The 27,843-nt window shown below is 46.1% G+C and overlaps 1 protein-coding gene across 1 annotated transcript in view; it reads left to right on the forward strand.

The window, feature by feature from the left end:
- Positions 1-17,443: 17,443 nt before the first annotated feature.
- grid2ipb (glutamate receptor, ionotropic, delta 2 (Grid2) interacting protein, b) overlaps positions 17,444-27,843 on the forward strand; it is a 126,461-nt gene continuing 116,061 nt past the window's right edge. Inside the window, exons 1-2 of the mRNA XM_070901393.1 lie at positions 17,444-18,030; positions 25,976-26,130. Of these exons, the coding sequence (XP_070757494.1) occupies positions 17,452-18,030; positions 25,976-26,130 (734 nt within the window). The 5' untranslated portion in view covers positions 17,444-17,451. The remainder of the gene's footprint in view (positions 18,031-25,975; positions 26,131-27,843) is intronic.

Genomic DNA, 27,843 nt, shown 5'->3' on the forward strand with positions numbered 1-27,843 from the left:
AGGGAGGCTTTGAGGATGTCCTTGTCACGTTTTCTCTGCCCACCTTTGGCTCGTTTGCCATGAAGGAGTTCCAAGTAGAGCACTTGCTTTGGGAGTCTCGTGTCTGGCATGCGAACAACGTGGCCTGCCCAGTGTAGCTGATCAAGTGTGGTTAGTGCTTCAATGCTGGGGGTGTTGGCCTGGTCGAGGGCACTAACGTTGGTGCATCTGTCCTCCCAGGGGATTTTCAGGATCTTGCGGAGACGTTGTTGGTGGTATTTCTCCAGTGACTTGAGGTGTCGACTGTACATGGTCCATCTCTCTGAGCCATACAGGAGGGCGGATATTACTACGGCCCTGTAGACCATGAGCTTAGTGGCAGATTTGAGGGCCTGGTCTTCAAACACTCTTTTCCTTCGGCGGCCGAAGGCTGCACTTGCACACTGGAGGCGGTGTTGAATCTCATTGTCAATGTCTGCTCTTCTTGATAAGAGGCTCCCGAGGTATGGGAAATGGTCCACGTTGTCCAGGGCTGCGCCGTGGATCTTGATGATTGGGGGGCAGTGCTTTGCGGCGGGGACAGGTTGGTGGAGGACCTTTGTCTTACGGATGTTTAGCGTAAGGCCCATGCTTTCGTACGCCTCAGTGAATACGTTGACTATGACTTAGCGTTCAGCCTCTGAATGTGCACAGATGCAGGCATCGTCCGCGTACCGTAGTTCAATGACAGAGGTTGGGGTGGTCTTGGACCTGGCCTGGAGACAACGAAGGTTGAACAGGTTCCCCTGGTTCTGTAGTTTAGTTCCACTCCAGCGGGGAGCTTGTTGACTGTGAGGTGGAGCATGACAGTAAGGAAAATTGAGAAGAGGGTTGGAGCGATGATGCAGCCCTCCTTGACCCCTTATTGCAATTATGTAGGGCCCTGGCGAGACCACACCTGTAGTATTGCGTACAATTTTGGTCTCCTTATGGAAAGATATACTTGCCATAGGGGGAGTGCAACAAAGGTTCACCAGACTGATTCCTGGGATGGCGGGGCATTGTCCTATGAGGAGAGATTGAGTAGACTAGGCCTATATTCTCGAGAGTTTAGAAGAATGAGAGGTGATCTCATTGAAATATACAACATTCTTACAGGGCTTGACAGGGTGGATGCAGAGAGGATGTTTCCTCTGACTGGGAGTCTAGAACCAGGGGTCACAGTCTCAGAATAAGGGGTTGGCCATTTAGGACTGAGATGAGGATAAATTTCTTCACTCAGAGGGTGGTGACTCTTTGGAATTCTCCACCCCAGAAGGCTGTGGAGGCTCAGTCTTTGAGTATATTCAAGACAGAGATCGCTAGATTTTTGAATATTAAGGGAATGAAGGTATGGGAACTGTGCAGAAAAGTGGAGTTGAGGTAGAAGATCAGCCATGATCATATTGCATGGCAGAGCAGGCTCGAGGGGCTGAATGGCCTACTCCTGCTCCTAATTCTTATGTTCTTATGGAAGAACAAAAGGTAAGGTCTGTAATAGGGTGGAAGGCAGGAGAGATTAAATGACTCCCATAGCTACCTTGACTACAATTCCTTCCACCTCGATTCCTGTAAGGACTCTTATTACGTTCTCCCTGTTTCTCCGTCTCTGTCACATCTGTTCAGACGATGCCACCTTCCATATTATAGACTAGTGGAGATTTATAAATGAATGTCCCATGGTATTGCTCGTTGATTAGCCAGAGGACATGGTCACTCTCTTAACTGTCCACATCCTGTTTGTGTTTTCCTTGGATGGCTCAGTGTTTTTTTTATATAACACTCCTGTGAAGCGTCTTGGTATGTTTTATTCCGTTAAAGGCTCTATATAAATATAAGTTGTTGTTCACTTTGTCTCCTTTCTTCAAATTCTGTTTTTCACCTCATCTCTTGTTTCTTGATTCTCTGCTCTTTTGCTTGCTTATTTTTTTATTTCCCTTTATATGGGAGGTAGGTGAGAGGTGTGCAGGACATGGAGGCATTGAGCGCTGCAAGTCACATTTTCTGGTGGCAATTATGGGGAAGATGTGGTTGGTAGACTTTGGCAGTTTTCCTTTCATCCCCTATCACTTCAATCATCTGCATTGTTTATCCCATCTCCATTCACTGCCATCACCTCTCATCTGTCTTTTCCCCATATCTCTTGCCTTCTCTTTACCAGTTCTCCCTCTCTTTTTGCTGCCATCTGCTCAGTAACAACCTCCCAACACCTGCTATATTCTCGTTCTGCCTTGGCCTCCTGTACCCTCTCCCATAACCTGTGCCCTCTCTCTTCAGATCCCCTCTAACAGTGTGGAAGAAGATACAACATAAGAAGTAAGAGCAGGAGTAGGCCATTCGGCCCTTCGAACCTGCCCTGCCACTCAATAAGATCATGGCTGATCTGCTACCTCAACTCCACCTTTCCGCACTATCCCCATGTCCCTTAGTATCCAAAAGTCTATCAATCTCTGTCTTGAATATACTCAACGACTTAGCATCCACAGCCCTCTGGGGAAGAGAATTCCAAAGATTCATAGACCTTTGAGTGAAGAAATTTCGCCTCATCTCAGTCCTAAATGGATGACCCCTTATTCTGAGACTGTGACCACTAGTTCTAGACTCCCAAGCCAGGAGAAACATCCTCCCAGCATCTACCTTGTCAAGCCTCTTAAGAAGTGCAAGAGATGTGCAGGTTCGGAGGCAAAAAATAAAGATGTAATGTACAGTTTGATTGTACTGCTGCAATAGAGACTTAGACAGGATTTAGCTGTACGCATACTGGCTGTTGCAGCCAGCACTGAACAGCTTGTGCTGTACCAAGCGCTGAAAGTAGGCCAAAGCAACCCGGTGCTGGCCCCATTACATGACCAGCCTATAATCACAGAACAGTAGCACCATGCACCGCTCACGGCCTTGGCAGACCTGGTTCCGCAGTAATTCTGGTGACCCAGCACGAGCACAGCAGGTGCACCAACTGCCCCTGCCACAGGGCCATGGGCGGGTGCACGTTCTACTGGCTGAGAAGAAAAATATTTAAAATACTCATCCTTGTGTTCAAAATCCTTCCACGGCCTCCTCCAAGATCTCTGCGTTCCTCCAATTCGGGTCTCTTGTACATTCCCCATTGCCTTCGCCCCATCATTGGCAGCCGTTCTTTCAGCTTTTTAGGCCCTAAGCTTTGTAATTCCCTCCCTAAACCTCTCAACTTTGTCACCTATCTCTCCTTTAAGATGCCCCTTAAAACCTACTGCTTTGACCAAGGCATTGCTGGACCGGGAGCCATTGTAGGTCAGCAAGTACAGGGGTGATGGTTGAACAGGGCTTGGTGTGAGTTAGGATATGGATGGCAGAGTTTTGGATGAGCTGGAATGTACGGATGGTGGAAGATGGGAGGCCGGCCTGGAGAGCGTTGGAGTAGTCAACATTGAAACATTCCTTTCCTTTGAGTGGGTGTCCTTTAGTCAAATGTACTTTGGCACTCCTCCTTCATCCAGAGAACACTTTCCTCATTTACTCCTAAGTCTGTGATTATTCAACTCTCTCAGGAGATTAGGATTATTCACCTCTCTCAAAAGATTAGGGAAATTGGGAATTGTACTGATAATGCTTTGGAAGATGTGAGCTTGACGTGCTGACTGGCCTGCCCCATCCCCAATATCAGCCCTTAGCCAGACGTGAATTGGAAACAGGCACCAGTTCTTCAATGGCTCTGCTTGTTAGTTCTCTTTTTCACAAAAAAATCTTGGTGATGTCTAAGCTGACAGTTATGCAGTCTGCAACTATCAGTACATAGAATGGGTTACTGCTGCTGTTCTGGAGTGTCAGCTTGTAGAACAGCTGCTATCATGTAGATGGTCGGTTTACTTATGTGACTCAGAACAGTGCTGATTTACATTCAGCATTTTCACTGTCTCAGTTCTTCTATACGTGGGAGGTAATGATGTTGCTTCCACTTAGTTACTTCTTTCCAGGGTTTAGTTACATCAATACACTTTATAAGCATACAAAATCAGCCAGCTAGTGTGCCATACTACAGGGATTCAAACCAATAAAAGGTAAATTTAGGACTGATATCAGGAAATAATTCTTCACACAGCGAGTGATCAACATTTGGAGTGAACTCCCAGATACAGCAGTGAAGGCAAACACCCAGGAATCATTGCAGAAACAATTAGATGTTGTAATAGGGAGATTCTGCTCCTGGACATGGCCAAGGGGGCCATTAACCGCTCCAGGCAGTGGGCGGTCGAGTGGGTTGTTCAGCCCGACTACCTGCCTCTTTTCTGCAGTTTTGTTCGAGCCAGGGTGTCCCTGGAGATGGAGCAGGCGGTGTTCACCGATACGCTCGCTGCCTTCTGTGAGAGGTGGGCGCCGGAGGGACTGGAGTGCATCATCACCCCCGACAACCAAATTTTTATTTGATTTAAGGTTTCGTTAAAGTTTAAAATTGTTAATTTGTGAGTTGTAGTGCCCTTGTCAAAAGTGGGCATTTGATTTAAGTTTCAACAAAAATAGTTGTACAGGGTAATAGGAAGATTGTAGCCTTGCTAACAGATTAATTCAGATGGGCCAAAAGGCCTTCCCTATCGTAATTGTCTTGTGAACACCCATTATAAATTCTTCTCTCTGTATCTCTTTCTTTCATTGCCTTTTTCTGTATTTCTTTCTCTATGTCCCTCTCTGTCTGTCTCTCTTTCTCTCCATCTCTCTCTCTCATACTGTATCTCTCTATTTCCCTCTATGCGTGCCTGTTTATTTCTGAATTATTCTCTGTATCTCTTTCTCTGTCTCTATCTCTATATATCTTTTTTTCTTTTCTTCCTCCTCCTTCTCTCTCTCTCTTTCTTGTTATCTCTGTTTCTTTTGTTTCATGTAGAGAAATGGGAGGAAATAATGACAGGAAATATACACTAAATTGTAAAACTTTTAAAAGGTGTAGAATAGCAGAGACACAAATACAGAAAGTGGTAAATATGGGAGGAAAAGTAGGTAAAACTAAAAATAAAAGCCATATGGGATTCTAGGTTATCTAAATAGCTATGACAAAACATGTCCTATACTCTCCGGAGATGAGACACTTGGACTATTTCTACTCAAGTGGAGAAATGGAAGAGGAAATTTAACAGAAGGTTTTCAAATCATCAAAGGTTTAATAGGGTAAATAGAGGAAAAACAATCCCTCTAGATAGGGAGGCTGTGATGAGGGGGAATACATTTAAAATAGTCACAAAGAGAGTGATGAGGAGAGATGACTTTAAATAGAGAGTTGTTAGAGGCTGCGATTCCTGGGATGATTCCTGGGTTTCTGCCTTCACTACTGTTTCTGGGAGTCCACTGCAAATGTTGTTAGAGGCTGAAATGCTTTGCCATAAGCAGCAGTTGGGCTAGAGAGCATTGCCTCTTTTAAGGGAAAATTGGATAAATATCTGAAGCAGAGCAGGACACAGGGCGGTAGGAACAGAGTGGGGCAATGGGATTAGTTTTGGATTGCTCGAGCACAGTTCCAGCAAGGACATGATGGGCTGAATGGCCTCCTTGGTGTTTCTAAGATACAAATAGATAGTAGGGGGTAAGAGTTTTTTAGGTGCATAGAATGCACATTGGGGCCGGAATTGCCCTCCGACCGAAAGTGGGCGCAGTTATCGATCTTGAAGATTTTTCTCCGCCCAATCCATGGGGCGGAGAGTAGAGCGAAATTCTTAAAATTTTTTTTTTCTTCCGTGCGATGTTTGGGGCAGAAGTCGGCGTGGAGTGAGGCGGACATCAGTCGGTGTCATCAGCATCGCGCTGACGCGTCACAATGTCCCTCCCCTTCAGTTAAAGGGGAGGGCCACTGCGAACTCTGCAACTACTTTAGTTTGGGCCACCAGGGAGGGTTTCGGCTGGGCCAGTGGCCTGGAACCCAAGAGAGGGTGCCGGTTGGGGAGGCCTGGCCGAACCTGTGGGCGCTATTGTCGGGCGATCGCGGAGTCGGTCGACAATTAAAATAAGATGGCGGCTGCGGCAGAGCACCTTCCCTTTTAAGGGCGGACATGCCGCCCAGCCACACACAGCTTCCCGCAGGGGAAATCTGTCGGGGGAACCGAGCGCCGGCTGATCCGCTCCCGCGGGGCAATTTCCCACGCGGGGCGGAAAGGGGTTGCCGCCGGTCGGTGAGGATTGGCGTGTGCCCGACGGGGCAGAAACACAGGCGACGTGGTGATGAGCACCGCTGGAAAAAAATGGAAGGCAGTTTATGAGTCGGTGACTCTGCGCTGACTAGGCGGTTAGTCCGTACCGACCCGTGTCCGCCTCTTTAAGGCGGTCAGGACTTTTATAGAAACGGGCAATTTTAGCCCCATTTTCTGGTCATTATCACATTGCTGTTTGTGGGAGCTTGCTGTGTGTAAATTGGATGTCGCGTTTCCCACATTACAACAGTGACTACACTTCAAAATTATTTCATTGGCTGTAAAGCGCTTTGAGACATCCGATGGTCCTGAAAGGCGCTATATAAATGTAAGTCTTTCTTTAGGTGATAACTGCTTCTGTGTGGACATTCCTCTGTAATTTGTATAGATATGTAAAGAGAAAAAGGTTAGTAAAGACAAACGTAGGTCCCCTGCAGTCAGAATCAGGGGAAGTCATCAGGGGAACAAAGAAATGGCGGACCAATTGAACAAGTACTTTGGTTCGGTATTCACTGAGGAGGACACAAACAACCTTCCGGATATAAAAGGGGTCGGAGGGTCTAGTAAGAAGGAGGAACTGAGGGAAATCCTTATTAGTCGGGAAATTGTGTTGGGGAAATTGATGGGATTGAAGGCCGATAAATCCCCAGGGCCTGATGGACTGCATCCCAGAGTACTTAAGGAGGTGGCCTTGGAAATAGTGGATGCATTGACAGTCATTTTCCAACATTCCATTGACTCTGGATCAGTTCCTATGGAGTGGAGGGTAGCCAATGTAACCCCACTTTTTAAAAAAGGAGGGAGAGAGAAAACAGGGAATTACAGACCGGTCAGCCTGACATCGGTAGTGGGTAAAATGATGGGATCAATTATTAAGGATGTCATAGCAGTGCATTTGGAAAGAGGTAATATGATAGGTCCAAGTCAGCATGGATTTGTGAAAGGGAAATCATGCTTGACAAATCTTCTGGAATTTTTTGAGGATGTTTCCAGTAGAGTGGACAAGGGAGAACCAGTTGATGTGGTATATTTGGACTTTCAGAAGGCTTTCGACAAGGTCCCACACAAGAGATTAATGTGCAAAGTTAAAGCACATGGGATTGGGGGTAGTGTGCTGACATGGATTGAGAACTGGTTGTCAGACAGGAAGCAAAGAGTAGGAGTAAATGGGGACTTTTCAGAATGGCAGGCAGTGACTAGTGGGGTACCGCAAGGTTCTGTGCTGGGGCCCCAGCTGTTTACACTGTACATTAATGATTTAGACGAGGGGATTAAATGTAGTATCTCCAAATTTGCGGATGACACTAAGTTGGGTGGCAGTGTGAGCTGCAAGGAAGATTCTATGAGGCTGCAGAGCGACTTGGATAGGTTAGGTGAGTGGGCAAATGCATGGCAGATGAAGTATAATGTGGATAAATGTTAGGTTATCCACTTTGGTGGTAAAAACAGAGAGACAGACTATTATCTGAATGGTGACAGATTAGGAAAAGGGCAGGTGCAAAGAGACCTGGGTGTCATGGTACATCAGTCATTGAAGGTTGGCATGCAGGTACAGCAGGCGGTTAAGAAAGCAAATGGCATGTTGGCCTTCATAGCGAGGGGATTTGAGTACAAGGGCAGGGAGGTGTTGCTACAATTGTACAGGGCCTTGGTGAGGCCACACCTGGAGTATTGTGTACAGTTTTGGTCTCCTAACCTGAGGAAGGACATTCTTGCTATTGAGGGAGTGCAGCGAAGGTTCACCAGACTGATTCCCGGGATGGTGGGACTGACCTATCAAGAAAGACTGGATCAACTGGGCTTGTATTCACTGGAGTTCAGAAGAATGAGAGGGGACCTCATAGAAACGTTTAAAATTCTGACGGGGTTAGACAGGTTAGATGCAGGAAGAATGTTCCCAATGTTGGGGAAGTCCAGAACCAGGGGACACAGTCTAAGGATAAGGGGGAAGCCATTTAGGACCGAGATGAGGAGGAATTTCTTCACCCAGAGAGTGGTGAACCTGTGGAATTCTCTACCACAGAAAGTTGTTGAGGCCAATTCACTAAATATATTCAAAAAGGAGTTAGATGAAGTCCTTACTACTAGGGGAATCAAGGGGTATGGTGAGAAAGCAGGAATGGGGTACTGAAGTTGCATGTTCAGCCATGAACTCATTGAATGGTGGTGCAGGCTCGAAGGGCCGAATGGCCTACTCCTGCACCTATTTTCTATGTTTCTATGTTTCTATGTAAATGGCTGAACACTTCATGAAGTTATGAGAGATGCAGTTTCTAATGTCTTTTATTTCAGTATACCTTCAAAGGGGTTAGAATGGCATATGTGAGACTGAGTTTACCCCAGACAATAGTCAATCTGAAGTCAGCAAAGGTAGGACTAACCGAGGCTCTGTGTAGCCCTTTTCCACATAAGAAGTGAGTGACAGTATTTCCAGGATCAGGGTTATGTTAGTTAGCTCAGGAGAGTTCTCTTTGTTTTAACATGTTGAGAATAATAAAGTTTGTAAAATCATTGTTGTTTTGACAGTTTAACGATAGTAAAGTTTGCAAATATGCTGCTTTGTACTGAGGATTATTAATTTACCAGTTTACTGTTCAATAAATGTGGCCATTGGCCGGATGGCTGGGCGCGACCCGCTCCAGGGACAGTGGCAGATGGGGAGTTTGACTGGGGCGGTATGCCTGTCACACTGTAATGTAAGGCGAGCTCAGGGAGGACAGAAACCTCCTGTGGAGCAGAAGGGCAAAAGCTCGCTTGATCTTGACTTTCAGTATGAATACAGACCGTGAAACGGGGCCTCACAATCCTTCTGACCTTTTGGGTTTTAAGCAGGAGGTGTCAGAAAAGTTACCACAGGGATAACTGGCTTGTGGCGGACAAGCGTTCATAGCGACATCGCTTTTTGATCCTTCGATGTCGGCTCTTCCTATCATTGTGAAGCAGAATTCACCAAGCTTTGGCTTGTTCAGCCACTAATAGGGAACGTGAGCTGGGTTTATACCGTCGTGAGGCAGGTTAGTTTTACCCTACTGATGATGTGTTGTTGCAGTAGTAATCCTGCTCAGTACGAGAGGAACCGCAGGTTCAGACATTTGGTGTATGTGCTTGGCTGAGGAGCCAATGGTGCGAAGCTACCATCTGTGGGATTATGACTGAACGCCTCTAAGTCAGAATCCCCCCCTAAACATAACGATACCTTAGCACCGCGGATCACCAGTTGGCCTGGGATAGCCGACTCCGGTCGGTGTGTCGTGCCACTCGTCTCAGGGCTGGAGTGTGGACAGATGGGCACCGCCTCTCTCCTGTTTACGCATAGAACGTTCGTGGGGAACCTGGGTGCTAAATTATTCATAGACAACCTGATTCTGGCTCAGGGTTTCGTGCGTAGCAGAGCAGTTATCTCGTTGCGATCTATGTGCCGCCCCGACTGTGTAAGAACACCACCGCAGGTCGGGGCTATAAATAGAGCTGGAGCTCTGGGCTCTGGAACATCATGGGCGGAGGTGCGGCGAATGAGGGTGCAGGGCTCAGAAGAGCCGAGGGCCCAGGGGCAGCACGGGCCAACCCACACTGCGATATGTGTGCGCACTAGGTCCGTGCAGCAGAGCTGGTCTCCAGTCGTCCTGGTTCAATCCTTGCCACTAGATAAAGGCCTAGCTCTGTCGAACTCGTGTGGTGGCAGGTGTGCAACGGTCACCACACGTTTAAAAAAATCCACACACAGGCATCTTCCACCCCCTCAACTGGAGTTCAGGACTGGAACATCGGGTCCTTCATTGAAACATCTGTAAACTCTTGTGGAAGCAAGTCATCCTCGTTCGAGGGACCGCCTGCCTCCAGCCCCTGCACTGTGATTGCAACCTATCCACACCATGCAACCATCTTTCCATTATCATCATAGGCAGTCCCTCGGAATCGAGGAAGACATGCTTCCACTCCCTAAGTGAGTTCTCTGGCGGCTGAACAGTCCAATACGAGAGCCACAGACCCTGTCGCAGGTGGGACAGACATTCGTCGAGGGAAGGGGTGGGTGGGGCTGGTTTGCCGCGCACTCCTTCCGCTGTCTGCGCCTGACCTCTTCACGCTCTTTGCGTTGAGACTTGAAGAACTCAACACCCTCCCGGATGCACTTTCTCCACCTCGGGCGGTCTTTGGCCAGGGTCTCCCAGGTGTCAGTGGTGATGTCGCACTTTACCAGGGAAGCTTTGAGGGTGTCCTTGTAACGTTTTCACTGCCCACCTTTGGCTCGTTTACCATTAACTCAAGGGGTTATATACATTTGACCTTTATACTTTACCATCTGTGAGAGGGCTCTCAAAAGAGGTCTTCTCAAGGCACTTGAAACAAATAAGATTGAAGATGCTGATGGGACATGAAGGATAACGATGGGATTCCACAGATTGAAGGAATTACCGAGGATTGGGGGAGTGTTGATGGCCCTTTCTCGCATCGGATTAATCTACATAAGCAGCAGTTTCATGTCAGTTATATTGTGCTGATCCACTTCCCTCGCTCTCCTGCAGCCCACAATGTTCTTTTCCTAATCCAGCTTCGAATTCTCCAGGCTCTAATTCCATTTACAGCTGAACATCCCCAGCTGCTTCTTCTAAAGCAGCAATTAAGAGCAGAATGATTGGTGCTGCTGCACTTCACGTGTGTGTGTGTGTTCTGGCCAGCTCCTCCTGCATCCACTGCTGTTGGGATGAATTCAAAGGGAAACGTGCTCTTATTCTGCAGGAGGCAGGACTTTCTCCTGCGTATCAGAGATTCAGTAAAAGACAAACGTGTGAGGCTGGTGCACAAGAGAGTCGAATGCAGAAGGACGGTGGTGTCAGGATCTCAGGGCAGCTGACAGAGTTCTCTGCTTTGGAAAATGAGACTGTAAAGCGTTTGTTTTTAAAGCACTTGGGGTGAAGTTGAATCCAGGAGTTTTGTTTTACCCATTTGACTAGTACGGCCATAGTTGTACGTATGTGACTATGGCTAAACGGGAAAGTATTGTGAGCCGGATGAAGAGGCTGCTGAGAAGTCGAAGGTCCAGACACGGCTTGAGTCAGGGCCCGAGTGACTTGCCCTCTTCACCCAAAGATTTCTGTAAGTGTCTCACTGGTGTGAGCTGTTTCACAAATAGCTCTTAATCTGATGGTTTACATTTCCATAACAACCATGCCTAATGGCATTACATCCTTGTATGGTGCAAACATTGTGGCTTCAACAAGTAATATGAAGAATCAGCTGATGTAAGGGTTCGGAGGAGGGATGTTTAGTGAATTATGGAGCGATAATGTGATATGTAATCTACACCAAACATATGACAGCAGACTTCATTCTGAAAATACTGGAAGGATGGAGGAATATTATCTGAACTTCACAATTATTCAAAGCAAAGCTGAAGCAGTTCCTTTCAAAGTTGACAGCATTACTTGGGGAAGAGCAGTCTGCTGGAGCACTGTCAACTCTCCAGTGTGTTGCGTTCCAGAGGGTAGGATGTGGGTCTGCAACTTGCCACTTGATGAGTTCCTCATCTCTTTGAGGCTGTCAGGGTCATCTGCTGGTGGGATTGTTTCGTGAAGCCAGGATCAGGGATAGTGGGAGGGGAGGTCAATCGATGCTAAACCTGAATCTTTATTCTGTAAGTTGGTTTAGTCGGATGAAAAGCATTGAGTGTTGCCAGGGAAACCTGCCTACCAAGTATTAAAGCTCTGACCTATTTGATCACTAAGGCACTCGCCACCTAATGATTAATTATAATGAAGGCAGCAAGTCTGTTTCTTTTGCTGAAACAGAACTATTTAATTACAAGGTTTATTCAGAGACAAAACTTCTGTCTCATTTTAATTTTACTGACATCTGCTTGGAAATGGATTTAAATGCTTTTGATCAAAAACACAAAGACTCCAAGCAACAATGACTAATTTTAAACTATCTTGGGTGCTGTTAGCATCGGGGAAAGGTTAGAATGAAAATGATCAAAAAGAGAGATGAATCCCAGTTCATGTTTATCTTTAAGAGTGAGACACATGGAAATGGGTTACATTTTAAATCCAAATTAGTGTATGTGGGCATCCCAGTCTATTTTCCTTCATATAATTTTGTATTAAATGATGATACTCACTGTTGCGAATTTATACCGCATCATTCTGAAGATGGTTTGTGACTATTTTGTGTCTCTTGTATCATTCAATGGTGATGACTGTTTCTCAGGCTCTGTCCTTCAATTGCTCTTGTTACTTTAACTCCTCCATCATATCATGGACACTTATCAGCCAGACTGATACCCCAGAGAAGCTCGTGCAATTATTTTATTTTTATCTGACACGCATACAGATTGTGTAGCACAAACAAATGGAATTTCAGGTACCGAGGAGAAGGGCAATGTTGATCAAAATAGTGTCACATAAATCTTCAGTTAGGATTTGCCTCGCTTTTGCTATTTTGGACTTCTCCCTGTATGAGATTTTGGCAAACAGAGTACAAAGAGCACAAACACATTACAGCCTTCTAAAATTATATATTGGCCCAGATATTGAGTGTGCACATGCCTGTCCCAGGGGTGCACCTGGCCCATAGGCATGAGGGAGCGCCATGTTGAATTTTGCAAAGTAAGCCTCACCCACTATAAGCTGTAGGCACAGGAAAGCTTGTGCAGAGAGCTTCATCTGTAGCATACTTCATTGGAGATCACAAAGTCCAGTGAGGGAGAGGCTCTTAAAGGGTTGCTGCTTGCCATAAAAGGGGACAGAAAAATTGCCTAATATCACAATGGCACAGCAGAATAAATGTAGACAACCCTGCACCCGCCATCTTCCACCCTCCATAAACTTGAGCTCATCCTAACTCGCACCAAGTCCCGTTCACCCATCACCCCTGTGCTCACTGACCTACATTGGCGCCAATGTTCCCATCGAGTTGCCCGGCCGCGTAGTGGTCAGGTGGTCTTTTGCAGCCGGCTCACCGGCTTTTAAATGGAAAAACCATGCATGTGCAGGAATTTTAATAGGCTGCACAGCCCGTTAAAGGGGTTATGCACCAAAAAAAAATTAGAGCAAACATTGATGGGCTCCTGGTTAAGCAACACCTCGACTTTTAATAATTTTCATCCTTGTTTTCAAATCCCTCCATGGCCTCGCCCCTCTTTATCTCTGTAATCTCCTCCAGCCCTACAACCCTCTGAGATATCTGCGCTCCTCCAATTCTGGCCTTTTGCGCATCCCTGATTTATAATCGCTCCACCATTGGTGGCTGTGTCTTCAGTAGCCTATGCCCCAAGCGCTAGAATTTCTTCCCTAAACCTCTCCGCCTCTCTACCTCTCTTTCCTCCTTTTAAAACGACCTAGCACTTTGACCAAACTTTTGGTCATATTCCCTAATATCCCCTTATGTGGCTCAGTGTCAAATTTTGTTTGATAACGCTCCTGGGAAGTGAAGTGCCTTCGGATGTTTTGCTATATTACAGGCGCTATATAAATACAAGTTGTTGTTGATGCTGAAGAGTTGGAGGTGCACCAAAGGCTGGCCCTATTTGAAGCTAAAGTCCATCCTATTATTATAAAAGCACAGGTGCCAGCCTGCATTGAGAGAGGTTAGTGACTGTCAATTGAGTCACCCAGCTCCCTAGTACCTGGCTACAAATGAGTAAAACATGTACTACTTTTAGGAGGAAGGTGAAGGTAACCACTCTCCTCCATTTGTTCTCATTTCTTGTGGGACTCACCAAGCATGGCAAAATCCTATGTGAGGACCATGGGAGGTATCATTTCAAGCATTGCACACAACTACTGGCCTTTTGCACATTCTCTTGCATTGTGCCCAAGCTACCGTTTTAGAAACATAGACATTTACAGCGCAGAAGGAGGCCATTTCGGCCCATCGTGTCCGTGCCGGCCGACAAAGAGCCGCACGGCCCTCGGTCAACAGCCCTAAAGGTCGAGGTGAAATCCGAGGGTCAGTTTTTGGTGCATATGACCGAGTGCTGAGGTGGCCAGGCCGAGGTGTTCTTTTACTGTTTAGTGGGGTCAGCAGTTGTGGATGCAATTGCTAGCCCTGGTCTTCTAACAGCCACCCACCCAGTGTTTCTTCTCCTTCAAATAATTTGTGCTGAGCAATGAAGGTATCGAACATAAGAACATAAGAAATAGGAGTAGGCCACCTGGCCCCTCGAGCCTGCTCCGCCATTCAATAAGATCAGGGCTGATCTGATCATGGACTCGGCTCCACTTCCCTGCCCGCTCCCCATTACCCTTTATTCCCTTATCGCTCAAAAATCTGTCTATCTCCGCCTTAAATATATTCAATGACCCAGCCTCCACAGCTCTCTGGGGCAGAGAATTCCACAGATTTACAACGGTCAGAGAAGAAATTCCTTCTCATCTCAGTTTTAAATGGGCGGCCCCTTATTCTAAGACTATGTCCCCTAGTTTTAGTTTCCCCTATGAGTGGAAATATCCTCTCTGCATCCATCTTGTCGAGCCCCCTCATTATCTTATTTTTCGATAAGATCACCTCTCATTCTTCTGAACTCCAACCTACTCAATCTATCTTCATAAGACAACCCCCTCATCTCTGGAATCAACCTAGTGAACCTTCTCTGAGCAGCCTCCAATGCAAGTATAACCTTCCTTTTAAATACAGAGACCAAAACTGTACGCAGTACTCCAGGTGTGGCCTCACCATTACCCTGTACAGCTGTAGCAGGACTTCTCTGCTTTTATATTCTATCCCCCTTGCAATAAAGGCCAACATTCCATTTGCCTTCCTGATTACTTGCTGTATCTGCATACTAACGTTTTGTGTTTCATGCACAAGGACCCCCAGGTCCATTTGTACTGCAGCACTTTGCAAATTTTCTCCATTTAAATTATAATTTGCTTTTCTATTTTTTTCTGCCAAAGTGGATAACCTCACATTTTCCCACATTATACTCCATCTGTCAAATTTTTGCCCACTCACCTTAGCAAATTTTTTGTGTCCTCACAATTTGCTTTCCCAACCATCTTTGTATCATCAGCAAACTTGGCTACATTACACTCGGCCCCTTCATCCAAGTCATTAATATAGATTGTAAATAGTTGAGGACCCAGCACCGATCCCTGCGGCGCCCCACTAGTTACTGGTTGCCAACCAGAAAATGAACCATTTATCCCTACTCTTCGTTTTCTGTTAGTTAGCCCATCCTCTATGCATGCTAATATATTACCCCCTCCTCTATCCATGCTAATATATTACCCCCAGCCCCGTGAACTTTTTTCTTGTGCAGTAATCGTTTATGTGGCACCTTATCGAGTGCCTTCTGGAAATCCAAATACACCACATCCACTGGTTCCCCCTTATCTACCCTGCTTGTTACATCCTCAAAGAACTCCAGCAAATTTGTCAAACATAATTTCCCTTTCATAAAGCCATGCTGACTCTGCTTGATTGAATTATGCTTTTCTAAATATCCCGCGACTGCTTCTTTAATAATAGACTCCAGCAGCTTCCTGGATAATGGCCACTGATGTGCATGGTAATATTCCTCTGGTCAGGACATTACCTGAATATTACCATTACCTGAACATTAATTGAATGCAAACCCTTTCCTTTCCTTTTTTTTACCCTAAATTCAGGCATGCTACAAATTCAGTGCATGAGGTTGGGTGCCCAATTTTGCAACCTGCAACTGCTGAAGGCAGAGTTCTCCAGGCATTACCTTCCATTTTCTAGGTGAAGGAGGAGAAATGTTCTCTCACTTGAATAATTTTCAGAGTTAACCTGCTCTTTTTTGGCTTGTGAACAAGGCTTTTGGTATTGATCTGTAAATAAATTACACAGAAACCGGCTCAAGTGGTATATGCCAGTGTTTACACTCTAATTACCTCTTCCCACCATGGCTCTGTATCCCTCTATTCCCTTTTGCCTCATGTATGTATCAAGCTTCCCCTTAAATGTGTCAATGCTATCTGCTTCAACCGTTCCATGTGACAGTGAGTGCCACATCTGCACCACTCTTTGTAAAGAAATTGATCCTAAATTTATTTTTTATTATTATTAGAAGCAGAGGAAGATACAGGAGTAGTGGTAAGAGGAGACAGGCAGAGTGGGATTACTTTTATGTTACTGCAGCAAAGAGCCTCTCCAAGGAGATCACATGGCTCCGTTTGGGGTGGAGTGCAGAATGTTTCAGTTTAAGGGGTGTTGCAGTTGTGTGAGGCAGGCTGGTTGGGCTGGGTGCTCTTTGTCTTTCCGTCATTGTTCATAGGTTTATTTGGAACCTTTGGCAGCAGAAGGAGCGTGCGGCAAACTAGGCTCCCTGCCCACCCTTTCCCTCAATGACTATCTGTCCCACCTGTGACAGAGACTGTGGCTCTCGTATTGAACTGTACAGCCACCTAAGAACTCATGTTAAGAGTGGAGGCAAGTCTTCCTCGATTCCGAGGGACTGCCTATGATGATGATGATATGTAACCTTTAGGGCTGGTGACCAAGGGCCGTATGGCTCTTTGTCGGACAGCGCGGTCGCGATGGGCCGAAATGGCCTCCTTCTGCGCTGTAAATTTCTATGTTTCTTCTATGTTTCTATTTGATTGATGGTAAAAGAAGGATTGAGTTTAGGTTTGATTCAGTTACTATTGGCATGCACACCAATCTGAAGTGAGATTATTGGGTAATCTAGAGCATAATTGTTGTGTTGTAGACTGGGTTGAAATGGGATTGTTGGGTTATGGGCTGATCTGAAGTGGTTTTGTTGTGTTACTTGCCAACCAGGAATGGGATTCTTGGGTTACAGACACATTTTAAACACATTTGGTTTGGAATGGGATTGTTGGATTAGAGGTTGATCTGAAATGGAATCATTAGGTTTAGGCCAATCTGAAATTGAACTGTTGGTTTATAGGTCAGTTTGAAGTGGGATTGTTGGGTTATAGGTTGGAAATGGAAAGGTTTCATCGGGCAGTTTGTAGTGGGATTATTGAATTAAATCTGGGGGGGTGGCCTGAAGTGGGATTATTCAGTTATAGTCTGAAGATTGAAATGGAATTGTTATAGGCTGGTCTAAAGTGGGATTGCCCACTTTATTGATAGTTTTGATATCCAGATCATTTATGTAGATTAGAAACAATAAGGATCCAAGCACTGACCCCAGCGGGTTCCAAATACCTCCCCATGTCTGACATTACACCTCACATGAGTATTTTCTATTTCCTCTTTCTGAAACAGTTTCTTCTAAAGTTACTTATTCTATCCTGGACTGCAGGATGTTTGAAAGAGGCTTAATTCCTTTGGCGTCTAAAATTCCATCTCTTCTTTCATTCCAGTTACTACTATGCCAAGCAACAATCAAGGATGGCCGGAGGAGTTTGGATTTCGTATCAGCGGGAACGGTCCCTGTTACATCATCTCTGTCCAAGAGGGCAGCAGCGCCCACGTTGCTGGTCTGCAGTCAGGAGACCAGATTCTGGAGATCGAGGGGCAGGATGTGTCATCGCTGAACTGTGACGTGTTAATAAATCTAGCCAGACGTTGTAAAACTGTCCCTCCCAGTATTGGGGTGGTGTCTCGTATTGAGCAGGTCGACCTCTTGCCAGCAGCAGATGGAAGATTTGGTTTCAACCTGAGCGGTGACAGTCCTTTGCAGATCGAGGATTGTCTGCCAGATTCTCCTGCGGCCGAGTTTGGGCTCAAGACCGGTGACTATGTTCTGGAGGTTAATGGGATCCCAGTAAAACATTACGAAGTTGCAGCCGCCATGATAAAGGCCAATCATGGCAAACCGTTGAAACTGGGAGTCCTATGCTTTGGGAGGAGACACAAACGGGTGAGCAGCAGCATCCGAGAATATGTCCAGAATGCCGACGCAGTACATCAGGAAAGGAAGTTTAAAGCCTTGGAATTCAACAAAAAGGTAGGAGATCGTTTGCCAAGCAGCAAGGCTTAGAGTCATCTGTTCATGACAACAGGCAATTCCTTGTAAGATTACAGGGGCATTGGGATCTGTGGATAATGGGACTCACCCGCCCTGAGTGAATAAAGGCGCTTTAGTTTGGGCTTGACGCTATCTGAGAGGATGCTTTCCTTCGCTGCCTGGCAATTGCGAACAGTGGACACATTCTCCCTTGGAGCCTGTTGTCTATATGAATGAAGTAGCACTGGAGAGGGGCACAAAGCCAGCTCGCCAGAGTAGGTCCTGAAATACCTTATTTTAAGAGAGTCTTGCCATCAGGGACACTTTTAAACACCACAAAGTTAACATAACTATAATGTTAAGTCATCTGAATTGAGATTCAGTCGTCATTTTGGTTTATAATTACCACCTGTTTTAATGTGTGTCACCCTTAAAATGGAATCCAGTTCCACATGTTTAAAGGGTTGGAATTGTTCTGACTTTACTCCTGATATATACCTGCTCTGACTCATATATTTTCTCTTGCATATTCCTCTTCAGTTTGGTAAATGCTTTTCATTAATGTTTTGTAAATGTCATCATTGGGGCATATGGTGTGGAATGGATTCAGGAGATGGTGTAAGAGTTGAATTGATATGTCATCGACTGAACTGTGTAAATATTCCTTCAGTTCCATTAGGCTGATATTTCCTCGCGAGGGACATAAACTCATTGATAACATACCATTTAAAAACAGAAATGGGCCTGATTTTAACACTGGCCAGGTGTGGGGTAACAAGGTGAGTTGGAAACTCACCCACTGTTCCCGAAATGAATCCTGTGCTATTTTAACTCCTGGACCATATTTAAATCCCACTGGCTGACTTCCCATCCGATCCAGGCAGAAATGTGCATGGCTCATTGGCCACAAGCCGACACCAGATAGGTGGCGGGATTGGTTCCCAGAGCTGTCTCTCTTCTCGTGGCCCCGCAAGGGCCACTTCTGGCCCGACTCCTCTTCTTGCATGTCTCTACCTGGCAGGGAAGCCACAGCGGCTTCCCGCTCAGGCCATCCAGTTAAGATTACAGTCGAGTCCCAATGTCATCGTGTAAAGAAGGATCCCGCCTGCTTTGGGTGGGTGTCCTTGCTGCCTGCTCAGTAAAAGTGGGAATAGTTAATGTAACATATGCTCAAAGGTCTGTAGAACAGTTGAGTTGTGAGTGGCTTAGCCAGTCACGTGATGTTCACAAGACTCAGTAAAAGACTCAGCCAGCTGGGTTCAGGGGATCCACGATGAGGCAGGTGATTGTGAGCCTGGAGGATGAACTGGTAATGTTCAGATGGCCTCCTCGTAGGACTGCTCCTGGGCATGGCCAAGGTGGCCATCAGCCAGTCCAGGCAGCGGGCGGTCAAGGGGGTCATTCAGCCCGGCTGCCTGCCTCTCTTCTGCAGTTACATCCGAGCCAGGGTGTCCCTGGAGATGGAGCACGTGGTGTCCACCGGTACGCTCGCTGCCTTCCGTGAGAGGTGGGCGCCAGAGGGACTGGAGTGCATCATCGCCCCCGGCAACCAAATTTTAATTTGATCATTTAAGTTTAAAGTTTAATTTGTTTAATTTACAGGTTTTAGTGCCTCCCCCCCCTTTTAGCCAGGGGGCACTTGTATAATTTCTCTTTTTAGTGCCCAAACCCCCCCCACCCCCAAAAAAAGGGGCACTGGAAAAAAATCTATTTTGGAGTGTGACCCCCCTTGCAGGGGGCATTTGTTTAAAGTGCACAACTAAAATAGTTGAACCGGTAATGTGTAGTGTGATTGTTAAACCTTTGCTAATAAACCAATTAGATCTTAATAGCAATGTGTTGCAATGAATTCTTAAGCAAAGAATCCATGAAGCAAATATATTACAGTCAGTTCCCGGCAGATCCGGTGCAGGCAAGTAACCTGGGCGATTGAAGATGAAAGATAAATCTGAAATCTTTCAATAAATAAAAGGAATCCTGATGGGGAGACATACTGCCATTCAAGAATTACAGCAATGTTTAAGGTGAAGCACTTGTTTCATTACTCTGGGCACTACAACAGGAACAGGGTTGCCATTGAGTAAAATTTGTTGTCTAGGTTTGGAGGAGACTGAGGATCTCTTGCTGCAGAATATTGCTATTCACAGTGCCAGGGACCGGGTACCAGAAACCTGAGAATGGATGGCCCCCCCAGGGTTTTATCCTTAGTTTCTGCTCGCACCTCCTGCATTGTCCTATTTCCTTTGTCTCCCCGCATGACTTGCTCTAATGATAACCAATCAGTCGTTAGCCAGGGCCGGTGACATCATAGAAACATAGAAACATAGAAAATAGGTGCAGGAGTAGGCTATTCGGCCCTTCGAGCCTGCACCGCCATTCAATAAGATCATGGCTGATCATTCCCTCCGTACCCCTTTCCTGCTTTCTCTCCATACCCCTTGATCCCCTTAGCCGTAAGGGCCATATATAACTCCCTCTTGAATATATCCAATGAACTGGCATCAACAACTCTCTGCGGCAGGGAATTCCACAGGTTAACAACTCTCTGAATGAAGAAGTTTCTCCTCATCTCAGTCCTAAATGGCCTACCCCTTATCCTGAGACTGTGACCCCTGGTTCTGGACTTCCCCAACATCAGGAACATTCTACCTGCATCTAACCTGTCCCGTCCCGTCAGAATCTTATATGTTTCTATTAGATCCCCTCTCATCCTTCTAAACTCCAGTGAATAAAGGTCCCGTTGATCCAGTCTCTCCTCATATGTCAGTCCAACCATCCCGGGAATCAGCCTGGTGAACCTTTGCTGCACTCCCTCAATAGCAAGAACGTCCTTCCTCAGATTAGGAGACCAAAACTGAACACAATATTCCAGGTGAGGCCTCACTTCCTATGCGTCACAAATCAGATATTACGCAACCATTTGGAACCATTTAAATGGAAAAAAAAATATTGGAGTGACTGCTGCCAATGAACCAGAAGCTGCCCAGAAGCATTCTGCGCATAACTGTCACGTCCCAAATTGAAAAAATAACGTTCACCACAACAGACGGAGGATCTGAGAATTCATGAAGCACATCACTAGTAAAGTTTCATTAATGTTCGAGATTCTACCGTCCCTACGACTGTTACAGGAATCTCCGAATGTTTAAGGAATTCTAAAGAATTTTAGAATAAGGGGCCGCCCATTTAAAACAGAGATGAGGAGGAATTTCTTCTCTCAGAGGGTTGTAAATCTGTGGAATTCGCTGCCTCAGAGAACTGTGGAAGCTGGGACATTGAATTCATTTAAGACAGAAATAGACAGTTTCTTAAACAATAAGGGATTATGGGGAACGGGCAGGGAAGTGGAGCTCAGTCCATGATCAGATCAGCCATGATCTTATTGAATAGTGGAGCAGGCTCGAGGGGCCGTATGGCCTACTCCTGTTCCTATTTCTTATGTTCTTATTTCTAGTCTCAGAACAGGAATTTGCAAAATATTAACAAACCCAACTACCCGTCGGCAAAATAGACGGTGCTGGGGCCAAACTATCAAATCTGGCACCAAGCTTATGGTCTACAGGGCAGTAGTGATACCCGCCCTGCTATATGGCTGAGACGTGGACCATATACAGAAGACATCTCAAAGCGCTGGAGAAGTACCACCAATGCTGCCTCCACAAGATCCTGCAAATCCACTGGGAGGATAGGCGCACCAACGTCAGTGTTCTCGTTCAGGCCAACATCCCCAGCATCGAAGCACTGACCACGCTCAACCAGCTCCGTTGGGTGGACCACATCATCTGCATGCCCAACACAAGACTCCCAAAGCAAGCGCTCTACTCGGAACTCCTACACGGCAAGCGAGCCCCAGATGGGCAGAGGAAACGCTTCAGGGACACCCTCAAAGCATCCTTGATAAAGTGCAACATCCCCACCGGCACCTGGGAATCCCTGACCCAGGATCGCCCAGAATGAAGGAAGACCATCCGGGAGGGCGTTGAGCACTTCGAGCCTCATCGCCAAGAACATGCAGAAATCAAGTGCAGACAGCAGAAGAAGCGTGCGGCAAACCAGGTTCCACACCCACCCCTTCCCTCAACCTCTGTCTGCCCCACCTGTTACAGAGACTATAATTCTTGCATTGGACCGGTACAGCCACCTGAGAACTCACTTAGAATGGAAGCAAGTCTTCCTCGATTCCGAGGGCCTGCCTATGATGGTGATCCCCCACCCGAAAACTGACGACTCTGACCAACCACAATTTAGTGTACAAACAAGTGGCACATTCCTGAATAAATTCTACAATTCACACAATTAATAAATTAAACTACAACTGAACAAGATTTTATTTTATCCACTTCTTTATTCCTCATTTTGGGAAGTCTGGCAACAACGCACAAACACAAACACTGGAACTGTGCAATTACCTCCGGCTTGTTGGCAGCAGTCACGTCCAAAAAATGCTCTAATGTAATGTACAAACCATTCACTTATACTCCCAAAGCATTCTTTGATATACTCATCACCCTCATTGTGGTACTCCCTGATATCCCACACCTCTCACTGTAACACTCTGATACACCCTATATTACTAACTGTAACACTCTGATATACACTCGGGCCCGAAATTGGTCGACCTATCGCCCGCGTACCGCCCAAAAATGAGATTTTGGTCAAAAAACACCTACATACCACTCTACGGAATATTCATCATTGACATATCGGCGAGCGGTATGCACACCGTCCACCGTGCAGGACCGCCTGCATACCGCCCAAAAAGTCCGATACTCATCGTATACCACCAACATACCACCGGAGCTGCATACCGTCCTGGAAAAGGTGGTTTTATGCAATCTTAAGTGGCCGAGAATGGGCGGAGTGCACGCCGCCATTTTGGAAATCAGGAACTGTCAGCTAAAGCAGCACTTCTATTTCTGGGGTGGACAGTGATTTTACTGTGCGATTTAAAGTGGGAAAGGTATTTTTATTGTTACTGAGTAACTTAAGATAGAAGGCATTTTAGTTATATTTTTTTCATCAAAAAATATTGTGGAGATTTAAAACGAATGGGGCTGGTACTATCTCAGCCTGTATTGCTGACACCTGTCTAATGCAGGAACCAGATGGGAAGGTTTATTGAGCTGAGTTATAAGGGTAATGGAGGAGGGGGAGGTCTTACCCTGATGATTGTTACCCCAAAAGTTTGACACTGTACAAAAGTGCTTAAATTAAATTCAAACGTTTATGTAAAAATCTCAAATATACAACAATTTTAAAGCTTTGTAAAACTTATAACTACAAAACAACTTTAATAACAACTTTAATAGCTAATAACTAACAACTTTTACAAATCAAACTTCAATTATTCAATGAACAAGTACAAAAAAAAGATCCTTTACTGACCTCGGCCATGACCTCGCTCCCATCCTCCACCGCGTGCTACACCACCCTTGACACCACTGGCTGCAGGATGAGCGGCTCTTCCTGTTCCTGTTCCTCTTCATCTTCCTCATCTCTGCAAGTGGTGGTCGAGAGAGGGCTGGGTAACGCCAGAGGTGAAGGTAGTGGGTCTGTCGTCTGTCGGTGTGGTCCGAATCATCCGAGTCTGAAAGTACAAAACAACATTTTAAAAAGCTTGGCACTAGGGGAGGGGTCAGGGTTACATGAGTACATAGTACAGTGCCTTATCGCAGTCTTATTTAATGTCCACCACTGCTGCAGTACTGCATTACATATCGCAGACAGACAATACATATATGCATTGCATTACGTGCCCCAACATTGCAGTACATCACATGAGCTCAATATTACAGTGCAATAAACTTACGTTACATCAGGCCAACGTTACAGTTACGTTACATGACACGAGAGGACCGCAACACGGACTGCATTTTATTTAACTTCCCATCTTGTGTGAGTGGGTCAGCTCCAATGCTGGTGGTGGCACGGTTGCTATTCCCAACCAGGGACAGGACGGTACGGATCTCACTCTCACTCGAGGGTGCATTAATAAAATCATCACTTACTCTTGCAACCCTCACCAGGTCACGGCACATTTCCCCGGTGCGTACCATGGTACTTTTGGAGGACACAGCCTCCCCGATCTCCTCCGTATCCTGTTGTACTCCTTTGGTGGGGGCTTTCCACGACCACCCTTCGTTAGCCCGGAGTACCTCTCTGTTTTATGCTCGAGAAGGGCAGATAATTCCGTCTTGTTGAAGGCGGGCCCTCTAAACCTCCCGTCCTTTTCGATGTTCCTGCGCTTTGATTTAAAAAAAAATATTTCCATAATATTTCTGTTATGATTTTTGCTTTGTAAAATGTCTTCAAACTGCAGAATTATTAGTTATGAATATTTTTTAACTCTGCAATGTGTTTTCAAAGTAACTGCCCATGCGCGAGTGACCTCTAACCCCTGAAAATGTGGATAAAACGCTTCTGTGGGAAATAAAATTGTGCATGCGCAGTTCAGTGCCGCACCGTCCATCGAAGAGAAAGTCGATCTGGATCGACTACTAGATTACATACCGCCCATTGCATACCGCCGACATGACGGCGAAAAAATGTTGTCCTCTTTGATCTCGGCGGTATGCCGGCGGTTTGAAACGACGCACTGACGGCATACCACCAAGAAATGGGCGGACCTTGTGCATCGACCAATTTCGGGCCCTCACTAACAGTGTGATATACCCCATATCCCACATTAACATTCTCCGATATCCCCATACCTCTCACTAACACTCTCAGATATGCCCCACACACTTCACTGTAACACACTGATATATCCTACACTTTGAACTGTAAGATTCTCTAATATATCCCACTGTAACGATCTGTACTCACTGTATCCCATATTGCAACACTCTGATATATCCCACATCGTCTCACTGCAAAACCCCCTGTGTTTGGTTAATTTTACAGGGGGTCTCGCGTGCATTTTACACCTTAAAACTTTTTTGCTCCTGTACTTCATTCATTTTTAACAGGCAAGATTGGTGAGGCTTGTCATGTGTGTGAGCTGTGTTTGGATATGAAGTGTGCTTGTGACTCTGTTGTGTGTCAGCTGTAACTGCAATTCTCCACACACTTCCAGAAGATCTGGTTTCTCGCTCATTTCTGATGTGTGTATTTGAGGTGATAGTTATGGGGCAAATCTGTGGTATGTTCAGCTCTCCACTTTGTGTCGCAGAACAAGGTATGGATTCACTCGTCATTCCCTTCCAGTTTCCTGGGCGGGGATCAATTACGTGTGCAGGGCGAACTCCCAGCACTGCCTCGGCTCCCCACTGGGAGTCTGCCACTGTGGGCGAGGGAAAGACTGTCCTACTGCTGCATGTCACTCACTGCAAGCAGCTTAAAGGGGCAGGCCACCAAAAGGTCATAAAATAGCCAATAAACCGCTATACAGATGATCATTATGGGGAGGGACAGGAAGCAGCAGAAGTGCACAAGAAATTGCAGTGCATGTCGGCTGAATCTGAACACTACTTCTATCCAGATATTGTTCCCAGGTGGAAGAAGTTGTTTCAAGGTATAGTAGAGGCCCCTGTAAAATTTCTCACACAGTAAAATGGGTCGTAAGACTGGCTGCTTGCTCCCATTTACAAGCAGGAAGTGGTGCAATCTGCAACCCCCCCCCCCCCACCCCCCACCCCAAGGGGAGGGGGTGTAGAAAAGTTCCAGCAGACCTTTTTTGGGGGGAGGGGGATTCAGCGGAAGGCCACCCTGCCCCTTTCTCCTCGACGAGCTGCTGGGGACCACCCAAAAAGGTGCGGGCAGCCTTTTCTTTGGCCAGGAAGAAGAGATAGGTGTCAGGTATTCAACCGTGCAATAGAACAGAGGATGTGTGCAGGGCCGATGGAGTCTGTGATACCTTTGTAGCCGCGTCTTCCTGTTTCTCACTGTTCCTGTGCCGCTCTTAACTCTGACACTCTGCTGACCAACATTTCTGTTTTAAATGCAGATTGACGCTGTGCTTGGGGAGCAGCCTGAAGCGAAAGAGAAGCTGTTCACCCTCCTAAAGCAGTATGCAGCGGAGCGTAAGGTTGATTACTTGGCCTACGCACTCCCTATGATTTTGAGCACTGAAGAGCAGCAGCAGCTCATTGATGACATCAGGTAGGGACTGCACAGAGAACATGATAGAACAGAGGAGCCTGCTGACATTACTCACAGCACTGGTGTCTTGCAAAATGGGTACACATGACTCGAAGCCAACTCGGAGCCCACATGACAATCCTGCCCAACCCAACCCCCACCTCCCACCTCCCCAATGGTGGCCATTGCATCCCACCAAAGTGTTCATTTCCCCCAGGTCAAGCTAACCATCACACTTCTCCCCATGGCTACTGTTGTGTATGCAATAACTCAATAGGCTTAGTACCGTGAACGCAATCAGGTGCGACCTGACTCTACTTTATTAGCTCTCAAAGTCAGGATTAAACATGGAGGCTTTCTTTACATACAAGGGCTGCACGTGTGTGTCTGTGGCCCAATGACCTCCGACGTTCGCTCCTCCTGGTGGCAGGTAAACCCAGGCATACATACATTACAGCTACACTCGCGCCACCATTACCCACCCACCTACCAACCCACCAACCCACAGAGCAAGGAGGCAAGACCACACAAGGAGAAAACAAGCTTCAGAAAAAATATGACAAAGAATCAAAGGGGGTCTGATCAATACATTACACTCCAAAAGTACTTCATTGGCTGTAAAGCGCTTTAAGACGTCCAGTGGTCGTGAAAGGTGCAATATAAATCTAAGTCTTTCTTTATCTTTTAATGGCTCAAACTCAGGTCGATGTATCGCCCCTTCCTCTCTGAGATAGATACACTACCCCCTCACTCCCTGAAATTAACACACCATCCCTCACACCTTGAGATTAACACGCCATTCCTTACACCCTGAGATTAATGCACCATCCATCACATCTGAGATTAATCTATCAATCCTTGTACTCAGATCGATGCACCACCCCTCACACTCCAGAATTAATGCACCCCTCGCTCTCTTTCACTTTCTGTCTGTCATTCTCTGTTCCTCTATCTGTCAGTCTTTTTCTTTTGCTCTCTTAATATCTCTTTCTATGACTGCCTCTGTGTCTCATTCTGAGAGATTTTCTCTGAGCCTCTGTATTTGTACCTCTATCTTCAAGTCTGTCTCTCTCATTCTGTGTGTCAGTTTCTTTATTTGCCGCTGTCTGTCTGTCCCTGGTGTTTCTAAGTCAGTCGTGTCACTTTATATTGCTCTATCTCTCTCTCTCTCTCTCTCTCTCTGTTTCTGTCTGTGTTTCTGTGTCTTTGTTGCTCTTTCTGTCTATTTCTCTGTCCTTTCCTCTGCTTTGTCTTCCTGTCCATCTTTTTTTCTGTTTGTCCTTGCCTCCCTTTTTCTGTCTATCTCTCCGTGTCTCTCTCTCTCTGTCACTCTGTGATGTACAGTGACCGACAAGAGACACAGCTTTGGCCTGATTGGATCTCGGGCTATTTGTCTTTCCCCTCACTGTCTGACTTCACTTTCTGGGACACTGCTGATTTATATCCAACTTGTGAACTAGATTTTTGTGTTTTTCACTGTCCTATCTTTGGAAAATGTCCTCCGGCTCATACTGTGGATCAGCTTGGCCGATATTGCCAGTATTTCTTCAGTTCCCGATTATCCACCTTTAATTTCTCAGCACATTTTAATTCCCTGCCTTTTTTTTTTAACCCATTTGTTGCTTAGATTGGAGGCTGGAAGGTTGGGGAACATGTTGGGCACTATCGTCAGACCATTGGGTCTGGACGGTGAGAGCTAGTTATACACTTAGGGCCTGGACTTGGTTAGAGTAC

Source organism: Pristiophorus japonicus, chromosome 15 (genome assembly GCF_044704955.1).
Source record: "Pristiophorus japonicus isolate sPriJap1 chromosome 15, sPriJap1.hap1, whole genome shotgun sequence".
NCBI classification, from domain to species: Eukaryota; Metazoa; Chordata; class Chondrichthyes; family Pristiophoridae; genus Pristiophorus; species Pristiophorus japonicus.